The 26,689-nt window shown below is 49.2% G+C and overlaps 10 protein-coding genes across 10 annotated transcripts; 6 read left to right on the top strand and 4 right to left on the bottom strand.

Annotated features, from left to right (window-relative positions):
• Positions 1-7: 7 nt before the first annotated feature.
• On the bottom strand, positions 8-3,809 carry DFJ58DRAFT_757109 (NRDE-2, necessary for RNA interference-domain-containing protein). The gene is made up of 8 exons (XM_041388176.1): positions 3,233-3,809; positions 3,097-3,185; positions 2,329-3,046; positions 2,234-2,279; positions 1,382-2,179; positions 530-1,330; positions 361-479; positions 8-310 (listed from the first exon to the last, which is right to left on the bottom strand). Exons 1-8 carry the CDS (start codon positions 3,681-3,683, stop codon positions 84-86), a joined length of 3,249 nt encoding a protein of 1,082 aa, XP_041250683.1. The 5' UTR covers positions 3,684-3,809; the 3' UTR covers positions 8-83.
• A 25-nt stretch (positions 3,810-3,834) lies between these two features.
• DFJ58DRAFT_261054 (uncharacterized protein) lies at positions 3,835-4,975 on the top strand. Its single transcript, XM_041379524.1, has 6 exons — positions 3,835-4,057; positions 4,118-4,345; positions 4,415-4,549; positions 4,604-4,680; positions 4,735-4,762; positions 4,818-4,975. The coding sequence occupies exons 1-6, from the start codon at positions 3,998-4,000 to the stop codon at positions 4,830-4,832; spliced, it is 543 nt and encodes a 180-aa protein (XP_041250682.1). The 5' UTR covers positions 3,835-3,997; the 3' UTR covers positions 4,833-4,975.
• A 142-nt stretch (positions 4,976-5,117) lies between these two features.
• On the bottom strand, positions 5,118-6,890 carry DFJ58DRAFT_836208 (uncharacterized protein; the record flags this gene model as incomplete). The annotated part of the gene is made up of 3 exons (XM_041392284.1): positions 5,118-6,705; positions 6,754-6,816; positions 6,838-6,890. The coding sequence occupies 3 exons, from the start codon at positions 6,888-6,890 to the stop codon at positions 5,118-5,120; spliced, it is 1,704 nt and encodes a 567-aa protein (XP_041250681.1).
• Positions 6,891-8,212: 1,322 nt separating this feature from the next.
• Positions 8,213-11,518, top strand: DFJ58DRAFT_873207 (secretory pathway protein Sec39-domain-containing protein; the record flags this gene model as incomplete). Its single annotated transcript, XM_041394363.1, has 3 exons — positions 8,213-10,139; positions 10,189-10,348; positions 10,398-11,518. The coding sequence occupies 3 exons, from the start codon at positions 8,213-8,215 to the stop codon at positions 11,314-11,316; spliced, it is 3,006 nt and encodes a 1,001-aa protein (XP_041250680.1). The 3' UTR covers positions 11,317-11,518.
• Positions 11,338-14,340, bottom strand: DFJ58DRAFT_757101 (uncharacterized protein). Its single transcript, XM_041388175.1, has 3 exons — positions 13,693-14,340; positions 13,059-13,642; positions 11,338-13,030 (listed from the first exon to the last, which is right to left on the bottom strand). The coding sequence occupies exons 1-3, from the start codon at positions 14,289-14,291 to the stop codon at positions 11,772-11,774; spliced, it is 2,442 nt and encodes an 813-aa protein (XP_041250679.1). The 5' UTR covers positions 14,292-14,340; the 3' UTR covers positions 11,338-11,771.
• A 261-nt stretch (positions 14,341-14,601) lies between these two features.
• Positions 14,602-15,106, top strand: DFJ58DRAFT_721436 (uncharacterized protein; the record flags this gene model as incomplete). Its single annotated transcript, XM_041384805.1, has 4 exons — positions 14,602-14,687; positions 14,740-14,865; positions 14,920-14,992; positions 15,041-15,106. The coding sequence occupies 4 exons, from the start codon at positions 14,602-14,604 to the stop codon at positions 15,104-15,106; spliced, it is 351 nt and encodes a 116-aa protein (XP_041250678.1).
• Positions 15,107-15,159: 53 nt separating this feature from the next.
• Positions 15,160-19,000, bottom strand: DFJ58DRAFT_713067 (Pep3/Vps18/deep orange family-domain-containing protein; the record flags this gene model as incomplete). Its single annotated transcript, XM_041383904.1, has 13 exons — positions 15,160-15,639; positions 15,694-16,024; positions 16,074-16,114; positions 16,140-16,649; positions 16,698-16,859; positions 16,908-17,081; positions 17,139-17,336; positions 17,390-17,557; positions 17,609-17,856; positions 17,908-18,012; positions 18,061-18,754; positions 18,802-18,935; positions 18,988-19,000. The coding sequence occupies 13 exons, from the start codon at positions 18,998-19,000 to the stop codon at positions 15,160-15,162; spliced, it is 3,258 nt and encodes a 1,085-aa protein (XP_041250677.1).
• A 169-nt stretch (positions 19,001-19,169) lies between these two features.
• DFJ58DRAFT_650177 (histidine phosphatase superfamily) lies at positions 19,170-20,267 on the top strand (the record flags this gene model as incomplete). The annotated part of the gene is made up of 9 exons (XM_041381563.1): positions 19,170-19,209; positions 19,271-19,295; positions 19,350-19,356; positions 19,407-19,488; positions 19,550-19,760; positions 19,819-19,879; positions 19,924-20,047; positions 20,103-20,131; positions 20,187-20,267. The coding sequence occupies 9 exons, from the start codon at positions 19,170-19,172 to the stop codon at positions 20,265-20,267; spliced, it is 660 nt and encodes a 219-aa protein (XP_041250676.1).
• Positions 20,268-20,450: 183 nt separating this feature from the next.
• DFJ58DRAFT_757091 (uncharacterized protein) lies at positions 20,451-23,812 on the top strand. The gene is made up of 6 exons (XM_041388174.1): positions 20,451-20,897; positions 20,953-21,522; positions 21,572-21,802; positions 21,854-22,654; positions 22,705-22,791; positions 22,849-23,812. Exons 1-6 carry the CDS (start codon positions 20,523-20,525, stop codon positions 23,794-23,796), a joined length of 3,012 nt encoding a protein of 1,003 aa, XP_041250675.1. The 5' UTR covers positions 20,451-20,522; the 3' UTR covers positions 23,797-23,812.
• An 813-nt stretch (positions 23,813-24,625) lies between these two features.
• On the top strand, positions 24,626-26,427 carry DFJ58DRAFT_757088 (mitochondrial carrier). Its single transcript, XM_041388173.1, has 8 exons — positions 24,626-24,773; positions 24,834-24,850; positions 25,041-25,178; positions 25,236-25,386; positions 25,546-25,720; positions 25,772-25,925; positions 25,988-26,175; positions 26,228-26,427. The coding sequence occupies exons 1-8, from the start codon at positions 24,716-24,718 to the stop codon at positions 26,241-26,243; spliced, it is 897 nt and encodes a 298-aa protein (XP_041250674.1). The 5' UTR covers positions 24,626-24,715; the 3' UTR covers positions 26,244-26,427.
• The last annotated feature ends 262 nt before the right edge of the window (positions 26,428-26,689 follow it).

Below are 26,689 nucleotides of genomic sequence, written 5' to 3'. Positions count from 1 at the left end.
TCACAAATAAACCAAAACAATATCAAGTTGTATTTATTTGTACACCAGGAGAAGGAAGCGTACAGCCTTCGCAGTATACCGAACTAGTATGGCATTAGTAGTCGCCTCTGCCTCGCCTCGTGTTCGATCTCATCCTCGGAACCATCCAGATCTTCGCTACCAGAACCGCTTTCATCTCCGCCAGTCATCCTGTATTCATCTACACCTTTCCTCATCCGGATACCCCTTTCTGCCATAATGTCCGCGAATCCATCAAGCTCGCGAGCACTAAACACAGAACGAAGCGGCCCAAAAGCCATCATATATAAATCTGCATATAATATTCAGCTGATAGTTCGTTGGCCATCGCAATATACTTACCTTTGGCAAGCGGACATTCATTCACTGCTCTGTAGAGCAGTTTCTTTGCCCTTTGCAGCTCCCCGACCCGAACCTCAAATTCCAATATGACGCGCCACAAAATAGCGCTTCCCGTCGTCCTGAAAATAATGTCAGCCCATGACAGCCGGAGCAGGATAATCGCACAAACCTCTCACTCTCCGCAGCCGCAGTAAGCCCGCTCCTCGTCCTTTCGATCTCACTCTGCCATCGCCCTTTCTCCCACCCAGCCACCCACACTTCTGCGATACGCCGTGAAATGCTCTTTTCCCTCGGGCCCCCATCAGCCGTGCTTTGTCGGAGTTGGGCGCGTACGCGACCCCAGATACCATGCCCCTTCTCAGCTTCTAGAAACATTCCCAACACCAGGCTATTGTCGGGGTAAGTTCCGACAGCAATCTGCAGTCGATCCCTCAGGACAGCTGGCGGAGTAGGACTTCGTAGCATAACTGAATGATTGTACAATAGCATAAGAGATGCCACCATCATGCTCTCTCTCGGATCGGAGCTCTCATTAACGCTCGGCTGAGAGTCAAAGATCGTGAGTGCCCCATCTTGAGATGAGGAAGTAAGCAGTTCGATCAAGGCTCGCAGTTTTATCCAACCCTCTCGGTCCTTCCACTGCTCGTGAGCGCAGCTAATCGTATCATCGAGGGCGCGCTTTACACGAAGAACCACCATACCACCCGCACCTTCGATGTTGACTGAGTGCTGGATAACACGTAGTGCCGCATTTTGGTCACCATTGAGCCATTCCATTTCAGCCCAATCCCACCATAACTGACCAACGAAAGGCTGGCTGGGCGGGCGCTGAGAGGCTACAAGTACCGTTTGATAGATCTTACGGGCATCATCCACGTGCTCGCGCAAGCGCTCAAGACGTGCGTGGGTTGCCCAGTGCGGTAGAGAATCTCGTGCTGTCGACAAAAACGTCCGCGAGAGCTTCAGGGCACTGCAACACCAACGTAAGTGCCACTCACACACATCAAAAAACAGATCGTACCTTTTGATATTAAGAGCTGCCTCAAATGCTAATGCGTGAATATCCCACTCATAGTCCTCGCTACCGCACCTGAGCTGCTTGAACACGGCTCGTACGAAATCCTGGTCGATCCCTTGCAGATCAACAGCAGCCCACATGCGCCACTTCTCTTGGCCTACCCACTCCAACGGTCCGAGGGCATCGCGACTCCACTCTTTGATCGGACCGAATGCACTAGAAAATTCTCGTTCTCTCCCTATGAGCGTGCCAGCACGAGAGTCAGCCATCAACTGCCGCTGTCCCACAGTAGCAGGAAAAATCGAGTCCAACCGCGAGAAAGAACAGAGGTAAGTGAATGACCATCGGTCATCCCATGATCCCTGCGACAGTGTTTCTGCGAGACCAGGAATATGCAAGCCTAGAACGGATAACCAAATTAGGCGGAACGCATTCTTGGCACCTTCCGTGCGGAGAGGCAACAGTAGTGCCTTGATATCCGAAAGCAGAACTGTTGCGTATGGGTCAGACTCGCTCATTGTGTCCACGGAGCGGGCGGGCACACGTGATGTGCGATCGGCGCGCGACTCATCGTAATGCCATTGGACATATGGATCTTTCGATTGGATGTCAACGTCCATCTGGGGAACTGCCTTCAGCGGGGGACCGGAGATATCAGGTCTACCGCGTGAGATCCAGTCACCCCAACCTTTCGCTCCAGACTCGCCGGCGCGCGGTGTTTCGGACTCCCAAAATTCTTCGAGGGATTCCACTTGCGATTCAAGGGGAAGTCCATACAATGACTGGGGTACCTCAAATGTTCTATCACAAGTGTGAAAATAGCATTCAATCGGAATGGGATTCCACAGGACTCACAGTTCCGCTTGTGCCTGGAATAAGGCTGTGGTACGTTCATAGTAGCCTGAAACATACCGATAAGGAATATGGATAATGCGGCAGTAGTTACGTACCTGCTTGTTGAAATGCGACTGCAACTCGCCACACGACTCGTAGTTTATCAATTTCACGGCTTTCAGAGCTACCGAGCGCGCTTAAGACGCGCGTCGCATCCGTGACTGACGTGTCAACTCCACCGGCAGTGGTACGAATCCGCCATTCAAGCCATTCCATCCAAATTTCAATTCCGTCAAGTTTCAGGGCTTCCTCCCACTCGGCCTTGGTTTTACTCTCATGCCAGACTTCCTCTCCTGCCCTTAGGTACTTCAGGAATAGAATGCGAGATGACCGGTTGTGTGGATGGGCAGCACGAGCACGGGTAAGAATAGCAAGTGTTATCTCTGCGCGAGCTTTGGTCGCGTTTTTCGAGGTGACGGGGATGTTCGACAATGAGTGTCTCACGAGTGACAACCACATCTCGACTGAAGATGGATCAGCAGCCAATTGCTGCTCGAGTGTCTTCAAAGATAACTGATATGATGTGAGAATGGGTGTTCCTGACTCATCGCCTGAGCTGTCATCTGAAGCAGACGACTGAGAGTCTGAATCAGGGTGTTCTTGCTGCCTGGTTACAGAACGATAGTCTTCGGCAGCTTTGTGACCACGGTCGGAGGGTAGTCGCAAGAAACCGTCCACCTCTTCATGCTTGTAACTATCCCCGGATCCAATAATGCGTCGAGACGGGGGTGCTGCCAATAATGTCGTCACGCTCGAGTCAGTCAGGGCTGGTTGCTAGAGACAAGGTTATTCATGGACATCTGTTTGACGTAGGACTACGGTACCTTATGCCTCCTTCCTATGTTTATCTCTATGCCCTTACCTCTGCGATAGATAGCCCAGTCCCCATCAAGACCAAGAATACTTCTACCACCTTGCACATCATTTAGACATCAACAAGACATCCGATAGATGACTTACGGTTTACGATATGGTACTTGGGAACATTACCAGCGTGAATACCGCCATAGGTAACATTTAGTTGGTCACCTTTCCGATCAGAGATGAACGCTGGGCGAGAATCCCATCGGCTTTCTTGAATATCACTCTGAGCAAGACGTCTGTCCTCCTCGGCCTTGATTTTCTCATCATCCGGTATGCTTACTTCCTTCCATGTATGTCCGTGTTGCCTGGGAAGTACCGGCTCAAGGTCGTGCTCTGCTGTCTTATGCTTCTTGTCTTTTCGAGCCTCGTTTCGCAATTTCTTGCTGCCACGTCGGTTCTTATCCTTTTTAACAATTCTATCGTTCTCCCGAGCGCCTGTGGGGTTTTCATTTCGCGTCCGGTCCAGGGTATTCTTACTCGGTCCAGGGTCAAGGTCTGGGAACGAGGCAAACGAGGGTGGAAAAGACGAAAATGAGGGTGAGGACATTTCGAATGGAGCTCAAGGAAGGAGCATCAAACAATTCGGTCGTTGTAGAAGTCAGCTGGGTGGCTTGTGCTGTGCAAGGAGCTGTATTCTCAAATCTGTCCAGACTCGATGGATCATCAACGTTTCAACTTGCTAATTTGACCTACATAGATCTGTTTAAGTAAGCTGTGCTTTCGGAAATTCCCGATGAGAAACCGAGACCCCTCACCTCGTTACTCGGAAACCTATTTATTTCATATCGAAGCTCGATTTCACTGCAAACTGTCGCCTTAGCCTCACCTTCACGGTTCGCTCCAAGTAACCTCAAAATTGCAATGCGTCCCCTCACAGAAGACGAAAGCAAAGCAGTTTTCACAAAACTTGCAAACTACATCGTAGGCATACTAATTGCCTCTGTTTTGATACCCCTTCTTTACTGACCCTATGAAAATCAGGGAAAGAACCTCATCCACCTCATCGACCGCAAGGATGAGCCATATTGTTTCAGACTGCATAAAGATAGGGTCTACTACGTCTCAGAATCGTCGATGCGCATGAGCATATCGGTCGCTCGGCCAAATTTCGTCAGCGTTGGCACTTGCTTCGGAAAATTCAGCAAAAGCGGCAAGTTCAAGTTGCATGTAACAGCGCTTGACCATATCGCACAATACGCAAAATACAAGGTGCGTCCTATGAACTTGCTACCTTTTTGGTAATTTTTGTAACGCAATTATTTGCTCGACGTCCGACAGGTTTGGATCAAATCAAACGGAGAGATGCCGTTCCTGTACGGCAATCATGTTGTGAAGGCGCATCTTGGCCGGATAACAGAAGATACTCCTGAGCATCAAGGGGTAGTGGTCTTCAGTATGAGTGATGTACCACTAGTACGTATTCTTTTCTCATGCCTTCAGCCCAGACTCACCAAAATGTTTTTGCAGGGCTTTGGCGTCACAGCCCGGTCAACGGTAGATACCCGGAAACTAGATCCAACAGCCATAATCGTCTTTCATCAAGCGTGAGTTCCATTTATCATCACGTTTGCTGTGTCTTACGAAGCATCCTTTCCTAGTGACGTTGGCGAATACCTAAGAGACGAGGTAAGCTAATAAATACTACGTTGACAGTTCTCATTCGCTTACATTTTTGCTTTAGGAAACCTTGTTTTGATCGCTCCACTTTTCTTTTTTCATTCATTCTTTTGGTATGGGAGGTTTATGGACCCACACATCTTATCTTACCCGTTCACATGTCAGTGGTTTTGTAGTGCTTCGCCACGCGTAGATCGCGTATCACACCATCTCTTCACTCTGGTAAAAGTATTGTAGTTTCACCTTACGGATGAAAGTTCTGTCTATCTATCAGTAGAAGGCATATGATCCTACATATTTACGTTGAGTGATGAACGTCCGTCACAAGACGTGAAGTACATTGGAATCATCAATCGTAGTAATATTATGTGCCCAACATGTCCCGATAAGTCTGCAATGCAGTCTCGAAGTCTACGTTCGTTTTGTCCTCGAGATATTTCTCTGGATCATAGTAACGAATCGGGACCGTCTCTAGATCTCCCTCCTCGCTGTCATATGCTGAATATGATACTGAGGAGGCGTTCTCGAAAGTCTCGTCATCACTGTCAGAGTCAGAGTCCCCTGACATTGAATCAACGCCGGCGTTGTCTATGTTTCGCAATAATTCATGACCAGCACAAGCGGCCACATAAGATGAGACATAATCCATGTCCCGCTTATATATATGCCCTGCATCATGCTGGACGTGGACCCCTGGAAAACGCCACTGCAAGGTCTCGTGGTGCTGCACCAAGTTAGGAGGAATGACGAGGTGGAGGCGTGGCCCTGTAGTCCTGAGTAGGGCCCAATCCAATAACCTAATGGCTTGGAGTTGCGGAAAGCACTGAGACTTCCATGATACCTGTATGGCATTGGGATCGGGGGCGGAGGGGTGCCACGTCGCCCAAATATCCATCCACCGCAAAGTCTTGTGCGACAAAGATATCCGATGCATAGGTGAGGAACAGTGGTCTACAAGCATTTGGATATTTTGCATGGCCAGAAGGGGTTCATGGGAGCCTGTGAATTCAGTCATAGGTGGGAATAACGCAAGGTGCTTCAGGGCGGGGCAGCGGTCTAGAACCAACTGAACAGATTGCAAGTGCAGAGGAGGTTCAACAGGGTACTCGTAGTCCAGGGGAGCAGTTATGGAAGTGTCGTCAGGCGTTTGCCGTGTACATCCAAAAATTTGAGGGTACCGTGAGACCTGCCAGTGAGATGGTTTGGGTCGCCATTCATACATCGTGAAACGGCAAAGGCAGGGCAGTTTCCACTTCTGAGCGATTTCGTCAAGGAAGTCTAATTCGCGGAGACAGGACCACATGACGGTAATCTGAAATTCTTGGAGGTGTTCGAGGGTAAGATATTTGACGTAATCTTTGTCGCAGGTATCAAAGGACAGAGACAAGATGGTGAGACTTTTGCACTGCGGAAGGCATAGAAGAATGTCTGACAAATGCTTGTTTCCAACTTGAACGTCAAGATGGACTACTTTCGAGAGGTCATACTGGCGCATAGAGGGTACCAACAGGTCGTGGATATCCATGAGGTCGCGGATACCCATACTTAGCGATAATCGCGTAACGTTTGGGCTCATCCCCAAGATGCGTTGAAGGGCGTCGTCGAACATCACAAGGTACTGCTGGGACATCACACAGCAAGATACATTGATATCCGTGATCATCTCACCAAGTCGCGTATTGTCCTGCAAAGTACTGAGAAGCGCTGCGACTTGTCCGATGCGGCGAAGATGTATTTCTCGGTATAGCAGAGGGGTACCGATCTCTCGCCGAAATTTGCAGACGAGAACTAAAGATTTCTTGGTTCGTTGCGCCCGGCACCAGGCAGACAAAGGTCCGCAAGCCAAGGACGCATCCAGAAAGACAGTGGGAGGAAGTGCAAATTCTAGTATATCCAGTAATATTTCTGGAGGTAGCTGTTTGAATGCGAGTGGCTTGCTAGCCTCTGAATCACTAGTATCAGGGTGTTCTCCCTACAAGACAATCCCATTAATTACTTACCCTGACGAGTAGCGGAGAGGCTCACTCTGGAAGTGGGCGGTGACAGAGGCGCTGAGGAGTGCTCTGCAAAGGAGTCGAACTGACAGGCACGATATAAATATCCCAACCGACGTCTTAGATGGTAGATCAGTAAACATGATCCTTGAGAACAAATAAATGGTATGAACATTGAAAACATTGACAGAGCACTGGGCTGTACGGTAAAAGAAATCACTGGCCGTCCAACTTGCGGTATGTTAGGATGGATGGTCGACGATGGAGGCGAACTTCTGACCTCAAAGAGTGATGCTAACTAAATATTCTCGGGAGTCACCACCTGTGGTTCCCACGTACCTGATCTAATTAGACGTGACAGCGAGGTGTGTTGACGGGTCTAAATCGACGTGTTTTTGGTTGTTACCAGCCAAACGAATAGATACTGGATACCAAGGGACCTTACACTGGTAGTGTAGAGTGATGTGAGTGCTGGTGGTGCGCGGGAGTGCGGGTAAGTGAAGGCTTCACGGCCGCTGTCCGATTTTGTAGCACCACAGTGTTATCTTGTCACTGCTTCAATCGCTGCCTCGCTCGGCCATTCGGGTCCAGAATCCCGGTTCACGGCCTAACGGTCGTGCGCTCACAACCGGCGTCGAGTTCGAGATTGCGCCTAGTCTCAATTCCAATGTTTTGATTGGGATGGACTGGATCTCTGCGTGGCGAACGGTTGGATAGGATGATGAGAATCCTGTCTGCAATCTCTATTCTCGAGTTATGTCTGAGCGTCCTTTTCTATATCTACTGAGTTTCCTCTGCTGTTCCAGAAACTTCGTGGATACTTAGTGGTAACGAGCCTACCGATGGTGGTGATTTATCTCAGTCTTCACCCTTTGCTGGGGCAGTTTATCGTCCTGTAGACAAGGTTCTGGGGTAAAACGGGAAACCTTCATGATCGTTTTTGGCTGTCGATTTCAAAGTCCAACGGTCTTGTACAATCATCATGCCCCTTTCCCTTCTGCCCCGCTTATTGAGTGTGCTAAATTATAGGCATGGACTGGATCAGACGCCTGTCTCGCACTACGTGTAAAATATCATGTCGACTTGACAGTGATCAGACTGTGCAAATGACTGCGGGGGGAGTATGTCAGTTGGCCGAGCAGCCTCCTCTGCTCCATCTGAGCAAGAAGTATCAGATACAAACTACGGACAGTAACATTATTATTATGATACATCAGTTGAGCCTCGCTGTGATATAGGACTGTGTATCTGGCAAGGACAAGCGTGAAAACTGAAGCAAAGTTGGAGGTAGCGGGCTTTGCCACAGCTGGCCCTACGCGTTATTGGTAAGGTTTAATCGCAATGTCACAAACCTCGATGTAATCACACGCAGGTGGTATGCACGTGGCCTACTTTGCAGAGTGTACAAACTGAGGCACTACTGGCTTGAGGCCCCAACGTCGTTCCTCATATCCTCACCACCACCATGATTCCCACCGAGTCATCATATTCACGCTGGGAAACTCTTAAGGACGAGGAAGTTACAGTTAGTGATGTTCAGGACACTCTTGCCCCAGCCAACGATGACCTGTGGGTGGCAGCTGCCTGCATCGACCGGTTCGTGAGCGACGAAGTAGTCCAACGTTCGCTCATCGAGCTTGGAATCAATCGAACGAGCGCAGCCGTGCAGAGGTGCAAAGAGGTCCTTCTCCTACCCTCTAGGGCTCCTGGAAGTTCTGACGCTGTAAATAAGCCTAAAGAACTGCTTAGCGCGTACTTCACTGATACACCTGAAGATGCACAACTGTGTCACATTCGGACTGCTCTACTTGCGCGCCTCGACAGACTGAACTCCTTCGCCGAGATCTACAAGGAGCTTCTGGCGAAGAAGAGAGACGAAGAAGACAATCCAGGGATCGATGAAGAATGGGAAGATGACCCTTGGAAAGAGGAAGTGGAATTTAAAGCTTCTATCATTGCTCACGCAGCAACTCCTATACCGCTGCAGGATTTTTTGACGGAGGATATTTCGGATATGGCATGCTTTTACGCATCGCAGGAGTGTTTCGACGCTATACGAACTCTTCTAACGTACCACCGCTCGTGTCTGTGGCCGTCTCGCTTCACCATTCTGGAAAGCGTACCATGTCACTCCAACCCTTCCGACTACCGTGACTTTCTTCCAACCTATGACGCGGCCACAGACAAAGAACTTGCAAGCCCGTTACACAGATGGCGGGAAGAAGATTGGGTAGAGTCAACAGAGGTTCAAGCGGCTCTTTCACAAATGAAGCTCTCAACTGAATTCGAAGCTCTGCATCCCCCTTCAGCCAACGTTACTTCCCAAGAAAGTCAGCTGTTGTCTGCACAGCAACTGACTGGTTGGTACAAGAAACGTGTCGACCAGGTCATATCATCGACAGGGATGCTAGACATAGCACTTTCCCTTGTGCAGCATGCTGGCTCGCTAGGCATCCCAGACCTTGACGAGCTAGGAGAAGATCTGAGCTTGATGACCCGGCTGGTTTATGACATTCCTCAGGCCTGGGCTCAAGATGATGAGGATTGGACTTTAGCGCGCTGGCGGAGCATGGAACCGTCCCAAGTCGTGGGTGCATATCTAGCACATTCAACAACAGACACCGTAGCTAAGGACATCTCGCGGTTAATCATGCCCTATCTCTTTGTTTTGGAATCGCGGTCGGAACGAGCTGGTCAGCCTGACCCAGATCTTCCCGACCGTCTTCTTCATAATTACGTTCTTGGTGCACCGTTGGATATCGTCGCAGCAATCATTGAAGCCTCCAAACGAACATTGCTTCCACCACAAAGGGTTATCAAGAATGACGAGGACGTTGCGCGGCTTGCTCTGGCTTGCCTTTACGGCAGCAATAGCCTCACGGAGTGGATGACAATGAGCCGTATTTTTGAATGCCTTCCCGCATGGGAATTTGGCCCAAACTCCGAAGATGAAGCAGACGAAGCAGACGCTACGATCGTTTCTCTTGGAGAATTCGTGACGCCATCCACAGCACACCCTCAGTGTGGCCCTACAGATCTACTTTACTTCTTCAAGCCTCTTCCAATCGCTTCGCTTTCGCGCGCGCTTGACATTCTCGACGTTCACCTTGAATCGGGAGAGATATTTGCGCGATGGAACGTTCCTGCACCATTACGCTGGTTCCTTCAGAGCGCAGGCAATATCACAGAACAGCGTGCTTGGGCCAACAGGATGGCTCGTCGTACTGGTGCCGCCGCCGACAAACTTGGGCAGATGGAGGACTGGGAATGGTTACTCGATGACATGTTAAAACTCTGTGGGAGGAACGAGTCTGGTGTACCCAGTGCCTTTGGGCTTTTGACGGAAGAAGAGGTGTCATCCATATTTTTCAGCGGGCTTCTGAGCTCTGGTCGTGAGTATACCAGCTTTTTGTCTTGACTATATGCTCAACCGTCAATCAGGATTTGATATTGCCAAAAACCTTATTCATTCTAAGCACGGCAAGCTAACCCTTCAAGCATCCAAAATCGAAGATCTCTGCCTTGCCGCGTCTCGCGAGTTTTATGATAACGCAAGCTCCGCTAATTATAAAGTTGGCGACATGAAGCTTGCCTATGACTGGTGGGCCCTTATAATACCGAAAGATACAAAGCGCTCATGCTTCATCTAGCTTGGACGTTCCTGCACCATCTCCGCAGTTGATAAAGGAGCGAGATTTCATTGAAGCCACATCCCGCCTCTCTTCATTCAACATCATGTCTCGACCAGGAACTCCCATTTCGCCCATCGAGATACGACTCACCAAAGACCGCCTGTCCCTGATCTCCCGGGTCCTTTCGAGCAATGCAGGCGCCTATAAGCATACACAAGTAATGCTCGACCTCCTTCACAAACTCGGGTTCCGAGATGACATCGTTGCAGAGGTGAAGACTCTCGCAATGATATCTGACGCCGCATTACAAGCGGAGGATTTCACGCGGGCGTTTGATACGAACCAAAAAATGATTGACGTAGTGTTCAAACTTCGCTCAGCTACTACATCATCAGGGTCGGAGGATCCACGATTCCACGAGGCCAGCGAAGTTTGCTGGCTCGCCTGCTTTCAGCTTGGGCGGCATCCAGAATTCCCGGACGTTGAACAGAAGCTCACACTTATGGGCCGTGCGCTGGAGCTGTGCCCGGCAGACAAGCTGAATGATATTTTGATTCCTTGGCGGCGAATGGAACAAGAGGATTTGGAGGTGCGCAAGGAACGACTTGCTGATCACTCCCCCCGTCCGAAACCTGCCGCTACAAAACCTGTCTCTTCCCTGCAATCACGCTTAAACAATCTCCACGTTCCCACAACTCCCCTTCTTAATGCCGAGGATGCGGCTGCCCTCGCTGGTCGAGCCTTCAGCCGCGTGGCATCTAATTTCCCCTTCAGAGTCGGTGGACGCGAGCGTTCGGAGAGTCGCGAGGGTCAAGCCAGGTCGGGAAGTCGAGATGAAAGTCACCGCAAGCTGGATGGTGAAGATGTCTCCCAACAAGCAAGCCGAGTGCTTCAACGAGGCATTGGCTGGCTGTTAGGGGCAGACGACGAAAGCTGAGCTAGTCGAACTCTTATATACATGCATAGGACTTTTGGACAGCTAGACTGTTTCTATATCACATACATCTACTTGCGAGAAAACATAGCGAACAATACACAGTACTCGAACGATCGAGAAGTATATATAACTGGACTGAAAACCAGGAACAAATCAAAGGTATCGACAAGGAACGACAATGGGGAAGGCGCCAAAGGAATGTGGTACCGATAAATTTATAAGGTGAATAAAATTATGTCTGATTAGCGACGGGGGAGAAAAAACAAGAAGTTACACATAAGACAAGAGCTAGATGGATAGTGTAAATCCAGATATCAAAACGCACACAATCGACTGATTAACAGCCATATTTGATGTAGCCGAAACAAGAAATAACGAGTGACGAGTGCCGTGATGGCGATCCAACCTTCCTAGATAAGTGAATGGGATAGTCGTTGTGATTGTCAGATACCTGCCTAGTTCCTACTGACGAAGCGAGAGGTATCACCCGTGCGTCCCCTCGCTCTGTCGACGACACCAATTTTCTTCGTTCCTGCATTAGAAGCTTCACGCTCCTTTCTGGGACCCCCCCTACCGCAGTGTTCGCAATATCCCTTGTCTTCATCCACAGCATAGAAATCCTCGATCTCAGCTTGCAGGTCCCTCACTTGACCTTGCAAGTCCCAGACTTGGCGTTGCCAGGCATTCTTCGTTGCTATCATCTGTTCCTGTAAAGCCTTTATTACGAGGGACTGTTCCACTGGCGATGATTTATCGTCGCTGGGTCGCGACCATCCAGGAGTGAAGGGCGAGAGCGCTGCCACTGAACTATTTGTAGATGTCGGCGTGTCTAGTTCGAGCTCTGAGACTTGCTCTGCCTCCAGGATGGCAACGATGTCAGCGAATTGAGAGCTGAACGTCGTAGATATTGGGCGTAGCTTGAGAGCTTGAAAGTCAATGGCCGACTGAGCTGGGTCTGTGGGTCGATGTTCAGCACAGAGTGGAGAGTGCTTTGATGCGCCGGTGGATATGTACAACGAGGGCGGGGCGCGCTTCAGCGAAGGTGACGACGACTTTGGGGAAAGCTCCTGTTCGGCATCTGATGAGGACTCATTGTTGAGAGCAGCGTGGCTCCCGCCATCTGAGCCCAAGGACGACAAGCGAGGTGGGATGATCGGAAGCGACGATTTGCTATCTTTGTTATCTCCGTGAGCGTAAACACCATGTAAAGGCGGAACTGGGGGTGGTGGACTCTTCCCCTTGTCACGACCTTTCTCTCGTTCACGCCCATTAAAGAGTCTCATAAACCCGCTTTTCTTGTGCCTCAGAGCTTGCCCGCTGGGATTAACGACATCGGGTTCTGAACCCCTTCGCTCAGGCTTACTATGCAAAGATGCCGCAACGACTGAATGAAGGACATTTTTGGCACGAGCACCAGTACTGGTGGAGCGAGCGCGAGCCCGCTTGAAGTTGCCAGTAGCAGAAGTCTCAGTACTCGCTATACTGGCAGAGTCATCTGGCTCAGGAAAAGGAATGCGCGAAGTAGTTTCATGGACCGGAGAGGGTGACGAAACCACGGCATTGGCAGTAGCACTGCGGGTCCTTTCTCTCGCCTGTGCCTCCTGCAGCGATATCAAAGTGACAATCGGAGAGGAATGACCATTCCAGCCTGGGACACCTTCAAATACGGGCGGGCGGTGGAAAGACGGCAAGCTGGCGCTCTGATCGCATTGCGCTGAATTAAGGTCGTTGGCATGGAGAACTGTGATGGGGGGGAGAAATATCTTTGCCATGAACGCGCATACTTGTGGAGGGAATGTGATCTCGCGATGGTATGGAGGAGGCAGAGGTGTCTGGTGTAATAGTAGATGAGAAAGCACCGGACCGCGAACTCAGTGAGTCAGTCACGGTGGCAGCCGAATCGCTTCGCGGGATATGTCCAAAGGTAGAACAAAGCTGAGGAGATCTGAGAGGAGCATAAGAAGCCACCACATCAGGGTTGGCATAGGGATGTACGAAGTCCTCGTGAGACAGACGACTTTGGAAAGTATAAGTCGATGAAACAGTAGCACTACGTTCGTGTTTTGGCGGAACCTCCGAAGATGGAGAGTATGGTCTGGGTGTATCTTGTGCAGAGGATGTCGGCTGGGGAATGTGTCCCAATTGTTGCAAGGAGCCGGAGGGAGACCGAGGCTCTTCCGGCGTATGGTCGTCATAGTGAGTTGTGGGTGGATAGTTTGTAGTGCGGGGAAGAGAAAAATTATGACGACTTCTTAACGAAGGGGCAGGTAACTGTTGAGAGGGGACAGTCAAAGAGGAGGTCGAGAATGATTCCTGGGCCAGGGTGCTACATGTTGGGGGTCAAAACTTCACGCATTAAAAGAGACAAACACGTACTACAAGGCGCCTCGCGAACTAGAATGATTGCCCGTAACAATTTCAAAAGAATCACTAAACTGAACCTGAGAACGGAATGACTCGGCGCTGGGTCTGGCGGAGGAACGCTTGCCAAAGTGCCGTATGAGATCAGCCTTCACATTCTTACTTTTGACTTTCTCGTTCCCGTCAATCGTGTCTTCTTCTCCAGTTTCCCAAGGAGCTCGAGAGTGAAACCGTATCTTGGGGCCCTGAACACTCATCCTGTGTGAGGCATCATCGTCTTCGTCGTCTTCGTCGTCATTCTCCGTGTCGTCAGTTATATCTACAGTGTGAATTGAAACACCCGTAACGTCCTCATCATCAAGATCCAGGATACTCGCTGCATGATCATCAAGGTAGTCAGAGTTAGATATAGATGGCCGACGCTGGCTGGAGTGATATGAACTGGTATCTGGTTCAATATCCCCGCTGTCTGGAGAGAAATAAGCGTGACTGTAGACTGATGGGGAATCGGAAAATTCAGATATTGAAGGAAAACGAGTGTGACGAGGAGCATGGGAACGGAGGCTTCGAAAGTCGTCTTGGGCGTCCCATGGAGAATGGACGGACCTCGACATGACCGCAGCGGTCCAAGGCAAGGTGTGCTTCTTCCCATATGAACCTTGGGCTCTAACAGCCTCTAACAACCATTAAAATACAAATAATCCCACGTATTCTTAACAAAGTTTAAATCATCGTTCGCAATCACAAAATTAGACTCTTACACTCCGACGGGACCCCTCGGTACGCGTCAACGGAATGTAAAAAAAACAAACATGAGGCGCCTCGAGAATTTCACCACCTTGGAGACATCGTTAAATTAAATTACGTAATACCTTATCGACGATCCTAATATGGACATGAACGCCTTCAAGTTCATCTTCCAAAATGTCAGAAGAGTTTGTCCCTCTCACTTCATCATCACATGGACGTGTCTCTGGGAAATCATGGAAGGCACAAAAATCGGCGACCTTGTACGTACCATACTACACTCCATGTGGAATAAGAAAATCATTCGGCAATTAGTCGAACGCAATGTTCTGCCGGACACAGGTCCAACTTTGAGGAACGAATGAAGAAGACTACGAAAGCAAACGCTGCAAAGAAGTTAGAGATCGAGCTCAAAACTGAGAAAAATGCTGAGAAGCAACGGTGAGTGACAATTTATGCAACGTGTTAGGGATCAGAGGTAATCCTGTGACGTAGGAGACGAGAGATCACCCTCGAGAGGAAAAACGCAGCAGAGGAGCGGCGCAGACTGGAAGAAGACAAAGCAAAGGTAGACCCAAAGTCTTGTATTTGCCTTTTGAGACTAATTCTGCCCAAGATGGGGGCTAGAAAGACTGCAAGGCTACGACGAAAAGCAGGACGCACAAAAAAGATTCACGGTTGACTACTGCTAAAGATATAGTATTAGAGCATCTCAGTATGCTATATGTACCATCCCTACAGCGCCCAGGTCGTGTCCAATTCATCTGATTTCACGAATGGCTTGTCCAACCCTGCAACCACACTTTCGCATAGCGGACAACTGCTCGCGAGAACGTCGTCCAGCTCGGCCCGTAACTTCTCTGCCTTCTTCTCAAAGTCTTTATCCACCCCAACCTTTCTTCCCCCACCTACACCCGGTATCCATCCCGGTGCGGACACAACCGAGGCCAGCGCATCTGGAACGATAAGGTCTCTCAGGCGGTCTCCAGCAGAAAGTATATTTCGTCCGAGGAGATTCGCGGCCTTGGTACCATTCTGTAGAGGGCTTCCAAAGCTAGCAGATAGGAGTGTGCGCTGTTGGGTTGCCTGGCGCGAATGCCCGTTTGGTGTGACAGAGACTGCGTTATCGAGATTGATTTTTTGACCTCCCTTCACCAGCTCGGTCTGCAGAGTAATGATCCGCCGGAGCGCATGCGTAGGAAGATATTCTTTTGCCTTAGCGACCGCACAATTCAGATTTTTTCCCTTTAATATCAAGAGCAAACATACCAATCCGATCAGACAATCTGCATGGAAGGTGTGCTGGCAGGGAAAGACGTAGAACTGCCTCGTCAACAAAGGCTGCGAACAAACGGAGCACCTTTCCCCCGCATCGATAGTCACGAAACGATTCTTCAACTCAGCGATGTCTTGCTTAATAGACTCCGCAGTACGAGTCGCATCGTCCATCTCTCGTTTCAAGTCATCGATGTGAGCTGAATAACCTTCCAAAGCATGCGCGATTTCCTCCTTGAAGTCGTCAATAACGACAAAGTCAGGGAAGAAGGGCAAAATATCCTCAATCTTGAGTATATTCGTGTTCTCCAGGAATTGCATTGCTCTACGCAGACTCATGAGCAGGAACGCCTACTGACGAAGATCTTACTTACGTTTTAATGTCCTGTTTATCCTGCACCACGTATCGCGCAATCTTGAGCCAAAGCTTCTTCTGCAACGGCTGCGTCGTCCTCCGGTTTGTTGGCATTTTCCTTCGCGAGCTCCAAGTCACCCTTCTCCAATGCCAAGTCCACGCTATTTTCCCAAAGACCCATTTGCGAATAAATGTGAACACATGATGGGATGCGTCCTGTTCTTTTGCACACTCGAAGAGCGTAGTCGAGGTCATAGTACGGTTTGCCTGTCATTGGATCCGAGGGCGCAGAGGTCAAGAAATTTAGTAACGGACCATCCTCTTCTGAAGAACGAGGCAATCGAGTCGCAAGGAATGTCACAAGAAGGTTATGAATCATCGGTGACTTGTTGCCCTGCTCAAATACCACGTAACTGAGGTACCGCACAGCGTGGTCGGGAGACAGCGGGTCGCGAGGGAGATGTTGCAGCTGGAGCAAGGAAGGAATGAGGCGCAAGGGATCCAAAGACGGTTGTTTTAACCAGGATTCAATCATCTCCTTGGGTGCTTGTCTGGTCAGCACAGTACCGAAGCGGTAGTATAACTCGGGGTTCGTCTGTCCTCACTTGGTCAGGATATTGCAGTGTATAAGTATAATGCTTACCTGGCGGTTGAGTACATCAATGGCTTTGGTCCACTGTTCTTCTAATATCCAGTGTGCAATAACGCGTTCGGAATCACCGACCGCCGTAGCATAGTGTAGGAACATGTCAGTCCGACCATGACCTTGGATCAACTCATAGACAACATTCTTGTCTAGATTGCTCTGCGAAAAATATGTTCAAGTGAGCAAATTATGTATAGAATGGCGTACCTTATATGTATCAAAGAATTGCCGTAGATCGTCTTCGAGTATCGCACGCTGAGTTTGTAGATTTTCAACATCGCTTGTCACCGATTCAGCAGCGCACAGATTGTCCAGTTCGTTACATCTGCTCAGATAGAATTCGACGAGCCATGTTGCCAACATCATCCGTTGAGTCAAGTCCTGCGATGCAAAAACAGTGAGGGCCTAATTGCTAAATATCGCAGAGGGAAAACTCACCGACTTCCGTGTCCGCTCGAGTCTTGAAATCAAGTATGAGCGCAGTGCATCTCGTTCGCCAGCGTCCAAGAACTTTAATGCAACTTCCTCGAATGGCGCAGAACACTGAGAATAGCACTGTGCAGCCTGGAAATAACGACCCTCGTCAAAGAATGCACGCGCTTGAGCAGACAAGATGCTATCTCGCTGGCCCGCCGTCTGCACTCAACTAATCAGCCAGTATCTAGTGAAGGCAAACGGATATTGCCGACCTTTGCATACCGAAGTGCGATGTCAAACTTTTGCTGAGCCAGATATATCTGCCAGACGTCCCGATTCTCATTGCCGACAACAAGCTCGAAAATGGATTGATCCGTGTAGGCCCAGTATGTTTTACGAACTGGGTCAGCAGCAAGTCCTCGCACAACTTCATTCGGTCTCTAAACCAACCCTCAGCAACAATGCGACCTGCGTTGATACGTTTAACCTACCAACGGTATGACATCCTCATATGTCTGCTTTCCATTCAAGGTGGAGATACCAATAATGCGGTCCCTGTACAGCAAGATGAAGTGAAACTCCGTCAGGGAGATAGAGATAGGGACTTCTGGGGACGAGTGAGAGGTATCAGGGGATGTGCCAGGTGAGTTGAAAGAAGGGTATGGATGGAGTTGTGTTGAATCAATGTGGTCGTCAGAATTTGGGTCGAAATTAAGCGTCCCGTGATAGATACCAGGAGCTACGAACGCTCGCATTAGGTGAAGGAAATCATAAACACAAAGAAACATACCGGTCATCCAAGCAAGATTCTTCGGAAGCGATAGTGCTTGGTCTGAATTAGGGGTGTAGAAATGAAGTTCAGAATACTGTAGGTTTCCAGGTAGTTCGGATATTTCTTATTCATGTCAGGGAAGAGCTATGCCGCTAAGGACTAATTACTTACTTGGCGTAGTTTCCCGATATGCGGCGAACAAGGAAGAGAAAACACGACCACCCTCTTCAGACCGCCGATCTGGTGAGCCGGCGAATTGATAGATTCGTGAAGGAGTCGTAACGATGATCAGGGCATTCCGCAGGTCAGAAGGGGGAAATAGGTCAAACTTGATCCCAGTGACTGGATACTTTTCAGGGAGGGTAAACAGAAGTTGCAGGTACCGTTCCTGTGACTTGAAGAAATCCTCGCCAGCATCTAGCACAGCTTCGAATATACTACCATTCCGCGTGCCGACCAAGAATTCTCTTGTTGACATGGAGTGGGTGGATGCCAATAATGCAGCCTTATTCCATGCAACGCTCTCGATTACCATCTTGAATGATTTGAGTTGCCTAGGCTTCTTCCAGCCACGGTATAAATACCAATTTTCGCCTTGAGTGGAGGTAATGACGAGATGGCGGCCTGATGGGTCGAGAAAGATCTTGTGTATGGTCAATTCGGTCGCTTTTCGTAGGATGGGGATCGTAATGACATGTTCTGCATGAGATAGCTCAATGAGGACTATAGTATTTGATGCTAATGCCATGGCAAGAACATCTGAAGAGACTGCCAGGGACACGAGAGGCGCTGGAAGCGTATATTGGACACGTCCGAGGTCAAATAATGGTGTGTTGGCCGCAAGTGGGCTCGGTAATGGAGCATCCTTTGGGGGATTCAGTGGATGAAGGCGTCTGATACTTGTTTACACACCGAGGCTCCAGGATGTTCTAATTCGGCATGAATCTCGCTGTCATACGGTGACGGCTCGTAACCCTCGTACTGGACTTGTGGAAGAGGTGCGGTGCCACGAGAATGACCCGCTGTGGGAGCAGCGTGCTCGACAACTACATGGATCGTTAGCGAAAGACGTCAAGATATAAGCGCAAGGTACGTTACAGTCGTCGAACATGGCACAGATGCAAACCGCAGCTTCGGAGGACTTTGTAAGTAAGTTGCAGTCAGTCTTACTACTGCCATAAGCGGAACCAATTTAGAATAGTCTCCTTTTACCCACAGTTCTTCAACAGTATAAATTATTCGGCTCTCACTGATAGTGATAACCATCATCTATTAGCATCATGACCCCTCCAACACCAAGATTATTTATTATTCGTCATGGTACGCAGATTATCATTGATCTTTTGTGCTAAGCAGGAGATGATGTTGATCTCCTCCGAAGGCGAAACAGAATGGTCCTTGAATGGGTAAGGTTATTGGGTCCTTAAGGGGTGTAGTCGTGGCTGATACTTTTGCGATAGACGGCACGTAAGTACTAGAGACGCTCTCGTTTCGATATATGAATACATATTTGTTAGACTGGAACAAGCGACATTCCTCTGACAGTCCGTGGAGAGGAACAAATCAAGTCCAAAGCACACATCTTGGTCGGTGAAGGCAGTTAGTATCATACACCTCGTTTACATTGGTCGTCTGATCAATGCTACTTCTGCTTTTGCAGGACCTATTGATCCACAGAATCTCTGTGTTGCCCTTGTATCTCCCCGTCAGCGAGCCCACAGAACATTCCACTTGTTATTCGAACATTTGCCCAAGGTCCCGGATCACATCATTGACGAGTCCGTTAGAGAATGGGACTATGGGAAGTACGAAGGCTTGTTCAAGCATGAAATTCTTGCCATAGACCCTAAGTGGGAAATTTGGAGAGATGGGTAAGTCACCACACAGGTCTCACTCAATGATTCCCGATCGACTCGTTAACCAATTTAGCTGTCCCGGAGGCGAGAGTGCTCAGGAGATGTGCGACCGCGTTGATTGTGTGATCGCCAAGGTCGGCGCTTTAGTTGCATACTCTGCATATCTGATTTCTGGCAGGTTCGAGAGTACCACAGACAATATTTTGAAGAGGGCAAGGGAACACGCGACGTATTAATTATTGCTCATGGCCACTTCAATCGTGTCCTCATTTCCCGATGGATAAGATTCGGACTCGCTTTAGGTACGATACAACTGACTGTTGTTTGCAATAACTTGTGTTCAAGTCTGAGCATCAGGAACTCGTTTCAACGTGGAACCTGGAGGAGTAAGTGCATTTTTTTAAAAAAATTGTGCCAAGGGAATTTAAAGACGTTGATAAGGTCTCTGTCCTGAGCTATAATCATAGTTCCCTCGATGAACCAGCCTTGAATGCTTTGAATTTGTATGCTGACCTCAAATAGTTTGGTGTATGCTCTAGATGTAGATGTAGACCTTGTCCGCAGGCTTTGACAATATGATGATGTGGCCCCTACCCGCCGATTTACATACAAAAAACGGTCAGTTCGGTGACGGCCGGCGCGGCGGCGGTAAGCTGGGCGCGTCCCGTGATCGGCAATGTTAGATTTTCTGGTTTTGTCTTCTGCATTTACTTGACTGTTCGAATTCCGGTCCCAACACGTCTTCTATCAGCCCCGCCATTATCTTTATAAGTGATTATGGCCGACATAGAGAACTTTCCCAAAACCACCGACCTCGAAACTGCCGTTGACTTTGTTGCCGAGGATGGCGTGTCTCCTGAACCTCATGGTGAACATGAGGCGTTTGTCGTGGTAGACCCAGATCCAGTCACACAGGATGAAGTTGGCCCGCCTGGTGATGGTGCGGTGGATGATGTGATTGATCAAATAGTCATGCAGGAAGCCACGCAGCCCGGCGACACGCTTAAGGATGCTGCACCTGCCACAAAGCCGGAGGTGACTAAGAAGCTTACTGCTCCCAAGGTCGTTGTGAAAGTAGGGAAGGACAAACCAGTCATATCCGCTAAAGCTGTTCCGACAAAATCTGCACCGCCTACGCCAACCGTGAAGAAGGTGTGTTTGCCTCACCTCAGTCTGATACAATTCATCTTAGCCATGTGCGCAAAAGATATTGAATTCTGGCACGTTTGGATCTGGTGCTACGAAACTAAGCCCTGGGAGCAAGGTTCCTACTGCAACTCCTCTCACTCTTTCGAAAACCGCCCCTTCTGCTCCCTCATCTTTGAGGAAATCTATCAGCACTTCCTCTGCCAATTCGCCAGTAAAGACAGCGCCAACAATGGCGTCTTCCAGAAGCCCTCCCGCTCCCCCACCCCGACGATCATCCGTGCTCCCTCCAAGGGCGCCATCTGCTACGGGCAACCCTCCGCCACCAAAGTCGAGGGGTACTTTATTATCGTCCCTGACAGGTTCCATGTCTTCCAAACCTCCTCCAGCAGAAGCCAGCGCACCTTCGCGCTCTTCTGTCGTTTCTCCTTCTAGTTCTGTTGCATCGTTGAGGTCCAATGCCGCTGCCTCTCGTCCTCGTACTTCAATATCAGACGTTGTGAGGAGAACACCTTCATCATCATCCATGAAGGGAAACTCTTCGGCGGTGGCCCCTGCCCGGCAGGCTAGTTCAATTTCATCCATTCGAGAAGTTAACGATGGAAAACCTCTGGAGGAGATGCAACAGAAAGTGAGGTATTTACGTTTGGTTTCAGCTTATTGCTGACGGTTTCTCTTAGCTCAAAGAGGCAATGGATGCGCTTTCAGTAAAAACGCAGGCAGTTGCTGACCTTTCAGCGACTCTGGATGCGGCTCGTGCAGATGCTGTGGCAAGTCAATCTTCATTTCTGTTGCTGCAGCAAGAAAGGGCTGCTGCAGTGTCGGACCTGCAAGTACTCAACGCCGCTTTGCAACAAGATCGCGCTGAACATTCGCGGGTTCTTGTTCTCCTCGAGTCCATGAAGCGAGAAGTAGGTGGATTATTTTCAACTATCCAAATTGTCTCTGACATCTTCTTTCAGCTTGATGCGGCAAAGTTAGCATCATTTAACCACACCAGTGTCGTTTACAACCTCCAAAACCAAGTACAATCTCTCACAGCTGAAGTGGCTGCGGCTCGCGAGAACCTTGAGACTCTACGCGCCTCAAGTGAGAAATCTTCTTCCGAAGCGGCAGCAGCAGCTCAAAGCGAGCGCGAGGCTGTTCTTAGGGCAAGGACCGACTACGAAACTATCAGCGCGGAATTGGAAACGTTGAAGGCCTCTCACGCTTCTACAATTCAAGATCTCCACGTCAGGTCGAGTGAAGCCCAGGAGCGAGCCGCTGATGCAGACGCTCTCGAAGCCCAGGTCAGGCAACTCAAGGCAGAGCGCGAGGAAAACGTGAACAAGCTTTCAGAACTGGAGGTCGAGATTTTGGAGTTGAAGGAGAGTCAAGAGCAAGCAGAGGACGAGCATGCCAAGGTACTTGACCGCTTCCAAAGGCTGGAGGAGGAACTGGTCCATGCCGCTGCGGCCACTCAGAGTGCTCTTGCTGCATCTAAAGTCAGAGAAGGGCAACACGCTGAACAGTTAGCTGAGGTCAAGGGAGCTCATAGTGACGAGCTGCAGGCCGCCAACGATGAGCTCTCCGATGTTGTCGCCGACCTTGCGGCATTGCGGGAAGAGTTCGCTGCTGCTCATGCAGCTCATGAGCAGACGAAGATCGAAGCTCAAAATACCGCTGAGGAGCACGAGCGTCAGATTGAGGAGACCGAAAGTGAATTTTTCTCGAAGCATCTTGAACTTTCGGAGGAGATCAAGAGAATCACTGTCGAGCTGGAGGCAAGTTCATGCTTAACGTCTCTGATATCATTTTCTCATGGGTGATATAGAGTCAAGAAGCACACTACAATGCTAAAGTTGACGCTGTCAAGGCCGAGCACGATTTGCTCTTGCAAGAGGCATTTGAGCGCGCCAAGGCATGTATAATATATGTTACTGTGTCACAACTTGCACTAATCCTGCCGCTGCATCAGAATGAAGCTGCAGATGTGCATGCCGAAGACCTTCAAGCGCTCCGTGTTGAATCACAAGCGACGATCGAACAACTCCGTGCTGCCCACCAGTCGACGGTGGATGGACTGAAAGCAGACCATGATGACGTTCTTGTGTCGCAGGTCGGCGAACTGGAGAAGAAATTGAGTAATCAGAGCCTCGAGCTACGTGCTACGCAAGACGATCTCGCCAAAGCCAAGGCAGCGCTAGAGTCCTCGCGGTCTGACACGGAAAGCCTCAAAGCGCAGCTTGAGGATGCCCGGGCGGCATTCGTCGCCGCCTCTGCCTCTGCTGACCAGGCGTCCGAGATCGATCGCCTGACGAAAGAACTTGCCAACTTCCGTGATGAAAATGTCATGCTCAATGACGTTCTTGCCGTCACAAAGGAATCGCTTTCAGAAATGACTTCTAATCACACCAAAGAGCTCGAGGAAGCGGCTCGTGGACGTGTCGAAGACGTCATGAGCCTCCGTGCTACTCATGAAGAGGAGATCGGCAGGCTTGCGGCGCAGAAATCAGAGCTGTCGCTTAAACTTTCCGACTTGGAGGGAGAGATTGCTACGCTCCAGGCACAGATTGCTACTGAGGCTGCGGCTGCACCGAGAAACAACGGGGCAATGTCCCCGTCCTTGACTATGGTCACCAGGGAGGAGCTCCAGAGAGTGCACGAGGCGCATAACATGAAAATGCAAGACGTAGTGGCTGACCATGAGCGCATCGCCAGGGATCTCAGGAATGAAATTGACGGACTCCAGAACAAGCTGGACGAGGTCCACCAAGACATCGCACGCAAATCGATGGAGATCCAGTATCTTGAGCAAGAACAAGAAGAGAGCCAAGACTCTATCACTCGGTATGTCAAGGTCTTTGGACTTCAAAGTGTATTTGGAGTAGTGATCGCGCTGGCCGTGATTTTCGACTTTATTTGATTGTTCTGACTTTTCTCGGTGATGGCCACTTTACTTTTACTATAATCTATGATACCTTTCGTTACTTGTCCTGCGGATGATTATCTTTGGATCTCATTTATTAACTTGCACTCATACCATGGCACGTTTCTCCCGCAGATTAAAGGCAGACCTCGAACAACTAAGCGGCACATCTAATGCATGAAGGCTCGATCACCAACCCCCGGCGTCACGATTCACTAGCCTCATGGATTCCGCGCAGCCTCCATCCCCCCTCCTCGTGGTCGGGCTATGTCTACGGGTGGTATCCTGCTCTGTTGGCATCATTGTCGACTTGTCCTTCCTTTCCTTGCCCCCTCTCTATTCGTAATATCACAGACTCGGCCCGCACATTCTTACCTATCACTCTTATCACTGTCAGATGTCTCAGTCTAGCATCAACCTCCTTTTCACTACATACCCACCTATGGTTAATGATTGCACATATCTGGAAGACTTTCTCTAATGCGACTGTAACAATGTAAATCCTGCGTCGTTAGAATGGAGCTCCTTACATATTGCCGACTTTCTCACTCGTGTTCGCTCCGGTTGTTCCTCGGGTAGAGCACAATATTTACGTGAGTCGGAGCAATTTACTGTGCCTAAAATCTCCGACGAACGTACGATGTAGAGCGCTCCGACCGTGCCCGCTGCTTAGACCCCTGGAGATGTGGAACGACATCTGCGTCTCATTGCGCTGTAATAACAAATTGATATATGTTACTCTGAAATTGACCATTTTTGGGTTATTTTGTGAACGTCGCTTCTGCATTGAGTGGTCCCATTTGGGATGTACGGTTAACATCCAACCTTTTATTCGCATCGACTTTAACGTTATCTTTCTTTACCTCTCTCACCTTCTCTTTTCTACCCGGTCACTTCCTGCGACGACGAGCACACGATGGCAATTCAAAGGGAACCTGGCCAGAAAGGCATCAACTGGTCTAACATTGCTGTCGGTGAGCGCGTCTACGTGATTTCGTTTTATGAAACATGCTGAACAATATGGATTCTCCTAGGTGCTATCATGAACATGGTATGTCTTTGCACTCGCTACTGATTATCAGCTAATGTACGCGTCGTGATGCGTCCTTCATATCACATAGTTTGTGCGTTCGCTCTCATTTCGGCAGGGTGATTTTTACTGACTTATCTCCGCCTTGAAGGAGGCAAGTCGAGGGAGACGTGTTCGCGGTGTTAAGTAAATTTGACGGACCTATCTTTAGGTCACCACCCTTGGTCAACCCTTGGAAGTCCTCAAGACCCAAATGGCCGCTAACCGGTCACAGACTATGGTCCAGGCTACCAAGGCGGTCTGGGCTCGCGGTGGTGTCGCTGGGATGTATCAAGGTTTGATTCCATGGGTCAGTGGTTACCTTGTGAACGTCTAGGCATTTGATCCATGCTGATTTAATTAATAGGCCTGGATTGAAGCCTCCACCAAGGGCGGTGTGCTTCTTTTCACTGCTTCTGAAATCGAGACTGCTGGCGTTGGTATGGGTGTCAGCCCTGCTACTGCTGGTCTCTTGGGTGGTATGGGTGGTGGTATCGCCCAGGCTTATGCAACTATGGGTAAGTCTTCACGCAGATGCTTGCATTGTTTTCTTCATACATGATGCATACTTTTATCTATTGAGGCTAGTTCATAATACTGTGTTGCTTTCAATTAACCATCTTTCGGGACTGATTTTCACGCGATGATCACGAATGTCATACTAATATCTCCTACAGGATTCACGACGTGTATGAAGACTGTTGAGATTACGCGACACAAAGAGGCTGCTGTCGGTGTCGAACGGTCAACATTCCAGGTGTTCATGGACATTTACCGCCGCGAAGGTATCAAAGGCATCAACAAGGGGGTCAATGCTGTTGCTGTGCGACAATGCACCAACTGGGGCTCTCGGTCTGTGATATTCACATGAAATGTCGTACTTTCAGCTGATACTCTGTGCAGCATGGGTTTTGCTCGTCTTGCTGAAACTATGATCCGGAATGTGCGCGGCAAGGGTGAAAAAGACAGTCTGGGTGCCATGGACAAGATCTTGGCTTCTTCCATCGGTGGTGCACTGGCTACATGGAATCAGCCTATAGAGGTTGTCCGGGTTGAGGTCAGTGTAACACCATGATTGAGTGGACTACGCTGATTTCACCCAATATTTTCACGTGACAGATGCAATCGATGGCAAAGACGACTGCAAATGCTAACCGCCCAGCAAAACTGACTATTCTCAACACCCTCGGCTTCATTTACAAGGAGAACGGTATCAAAGGTCTCTACCGTGGTGTCACACCCCGGATAGGCCTGGGCATCTGGCAAACAATTTGCATGGTATCGTTCGCTGACTACGTGAAAGCCTGGTAGGTGTTCGCATACTTCTTGGGAGTGGAAGGAAGCTAACGAAGCTTACAGGGTTAAAAAGAGTTAGTCAGGGATCGCAATAGCGATATCTACATTTTAATACTCTTAGACTGATAATAGTATATACTTTACTATAGATCCATACCACTTTTGTTGCTCGCTATATACGCTTTTCTGGACATATATCGTGTGTGACTCGCATTCAGAAGATGCATTCGCATGAGGTCTAATGTCAGTGATTCCCCGACTCGTGCACAAAGTTGAGATGATCCTCCGAGGAAATCATTCATAAGTGAATCTTCAAGGCGTGTTCTCGTAGGGAAAAAAGCTGTTGGCAGGTTTTGAACCTGCACTGTCTTTTGATTAAGACCAGCTAAGAACCCCCATCCATATAGTGAATGTCAAGGTGAAAAAAAAGCTTGTCGTCAGCAGGTTTAGAACCTGTGAAGTCCAAGACAAATAGATTTCGACTACGGTAACCACTTGGCTAAGATCACCATCCATAAGGCTAAG

Source organism: Suillus subalutaceus (genome assembly GCF_016647625.1).
Source record: "Suillus subalutaceus strain FC151 chromosome Unknown DFJ58scaffold_3, whole genome shotgun sequence".
In the NCBI taxonomy this organism is placed as follows: domain Eukaryota; kingdom Fungi; phylum Basidiomycota; class Agaricomycetes; order Boletales; family Suillaceae; genus Suillus; species Suillus subalutaceus.
This window is presented reverse-complemented; position numbering and strand designations above follow the sequence as displayed.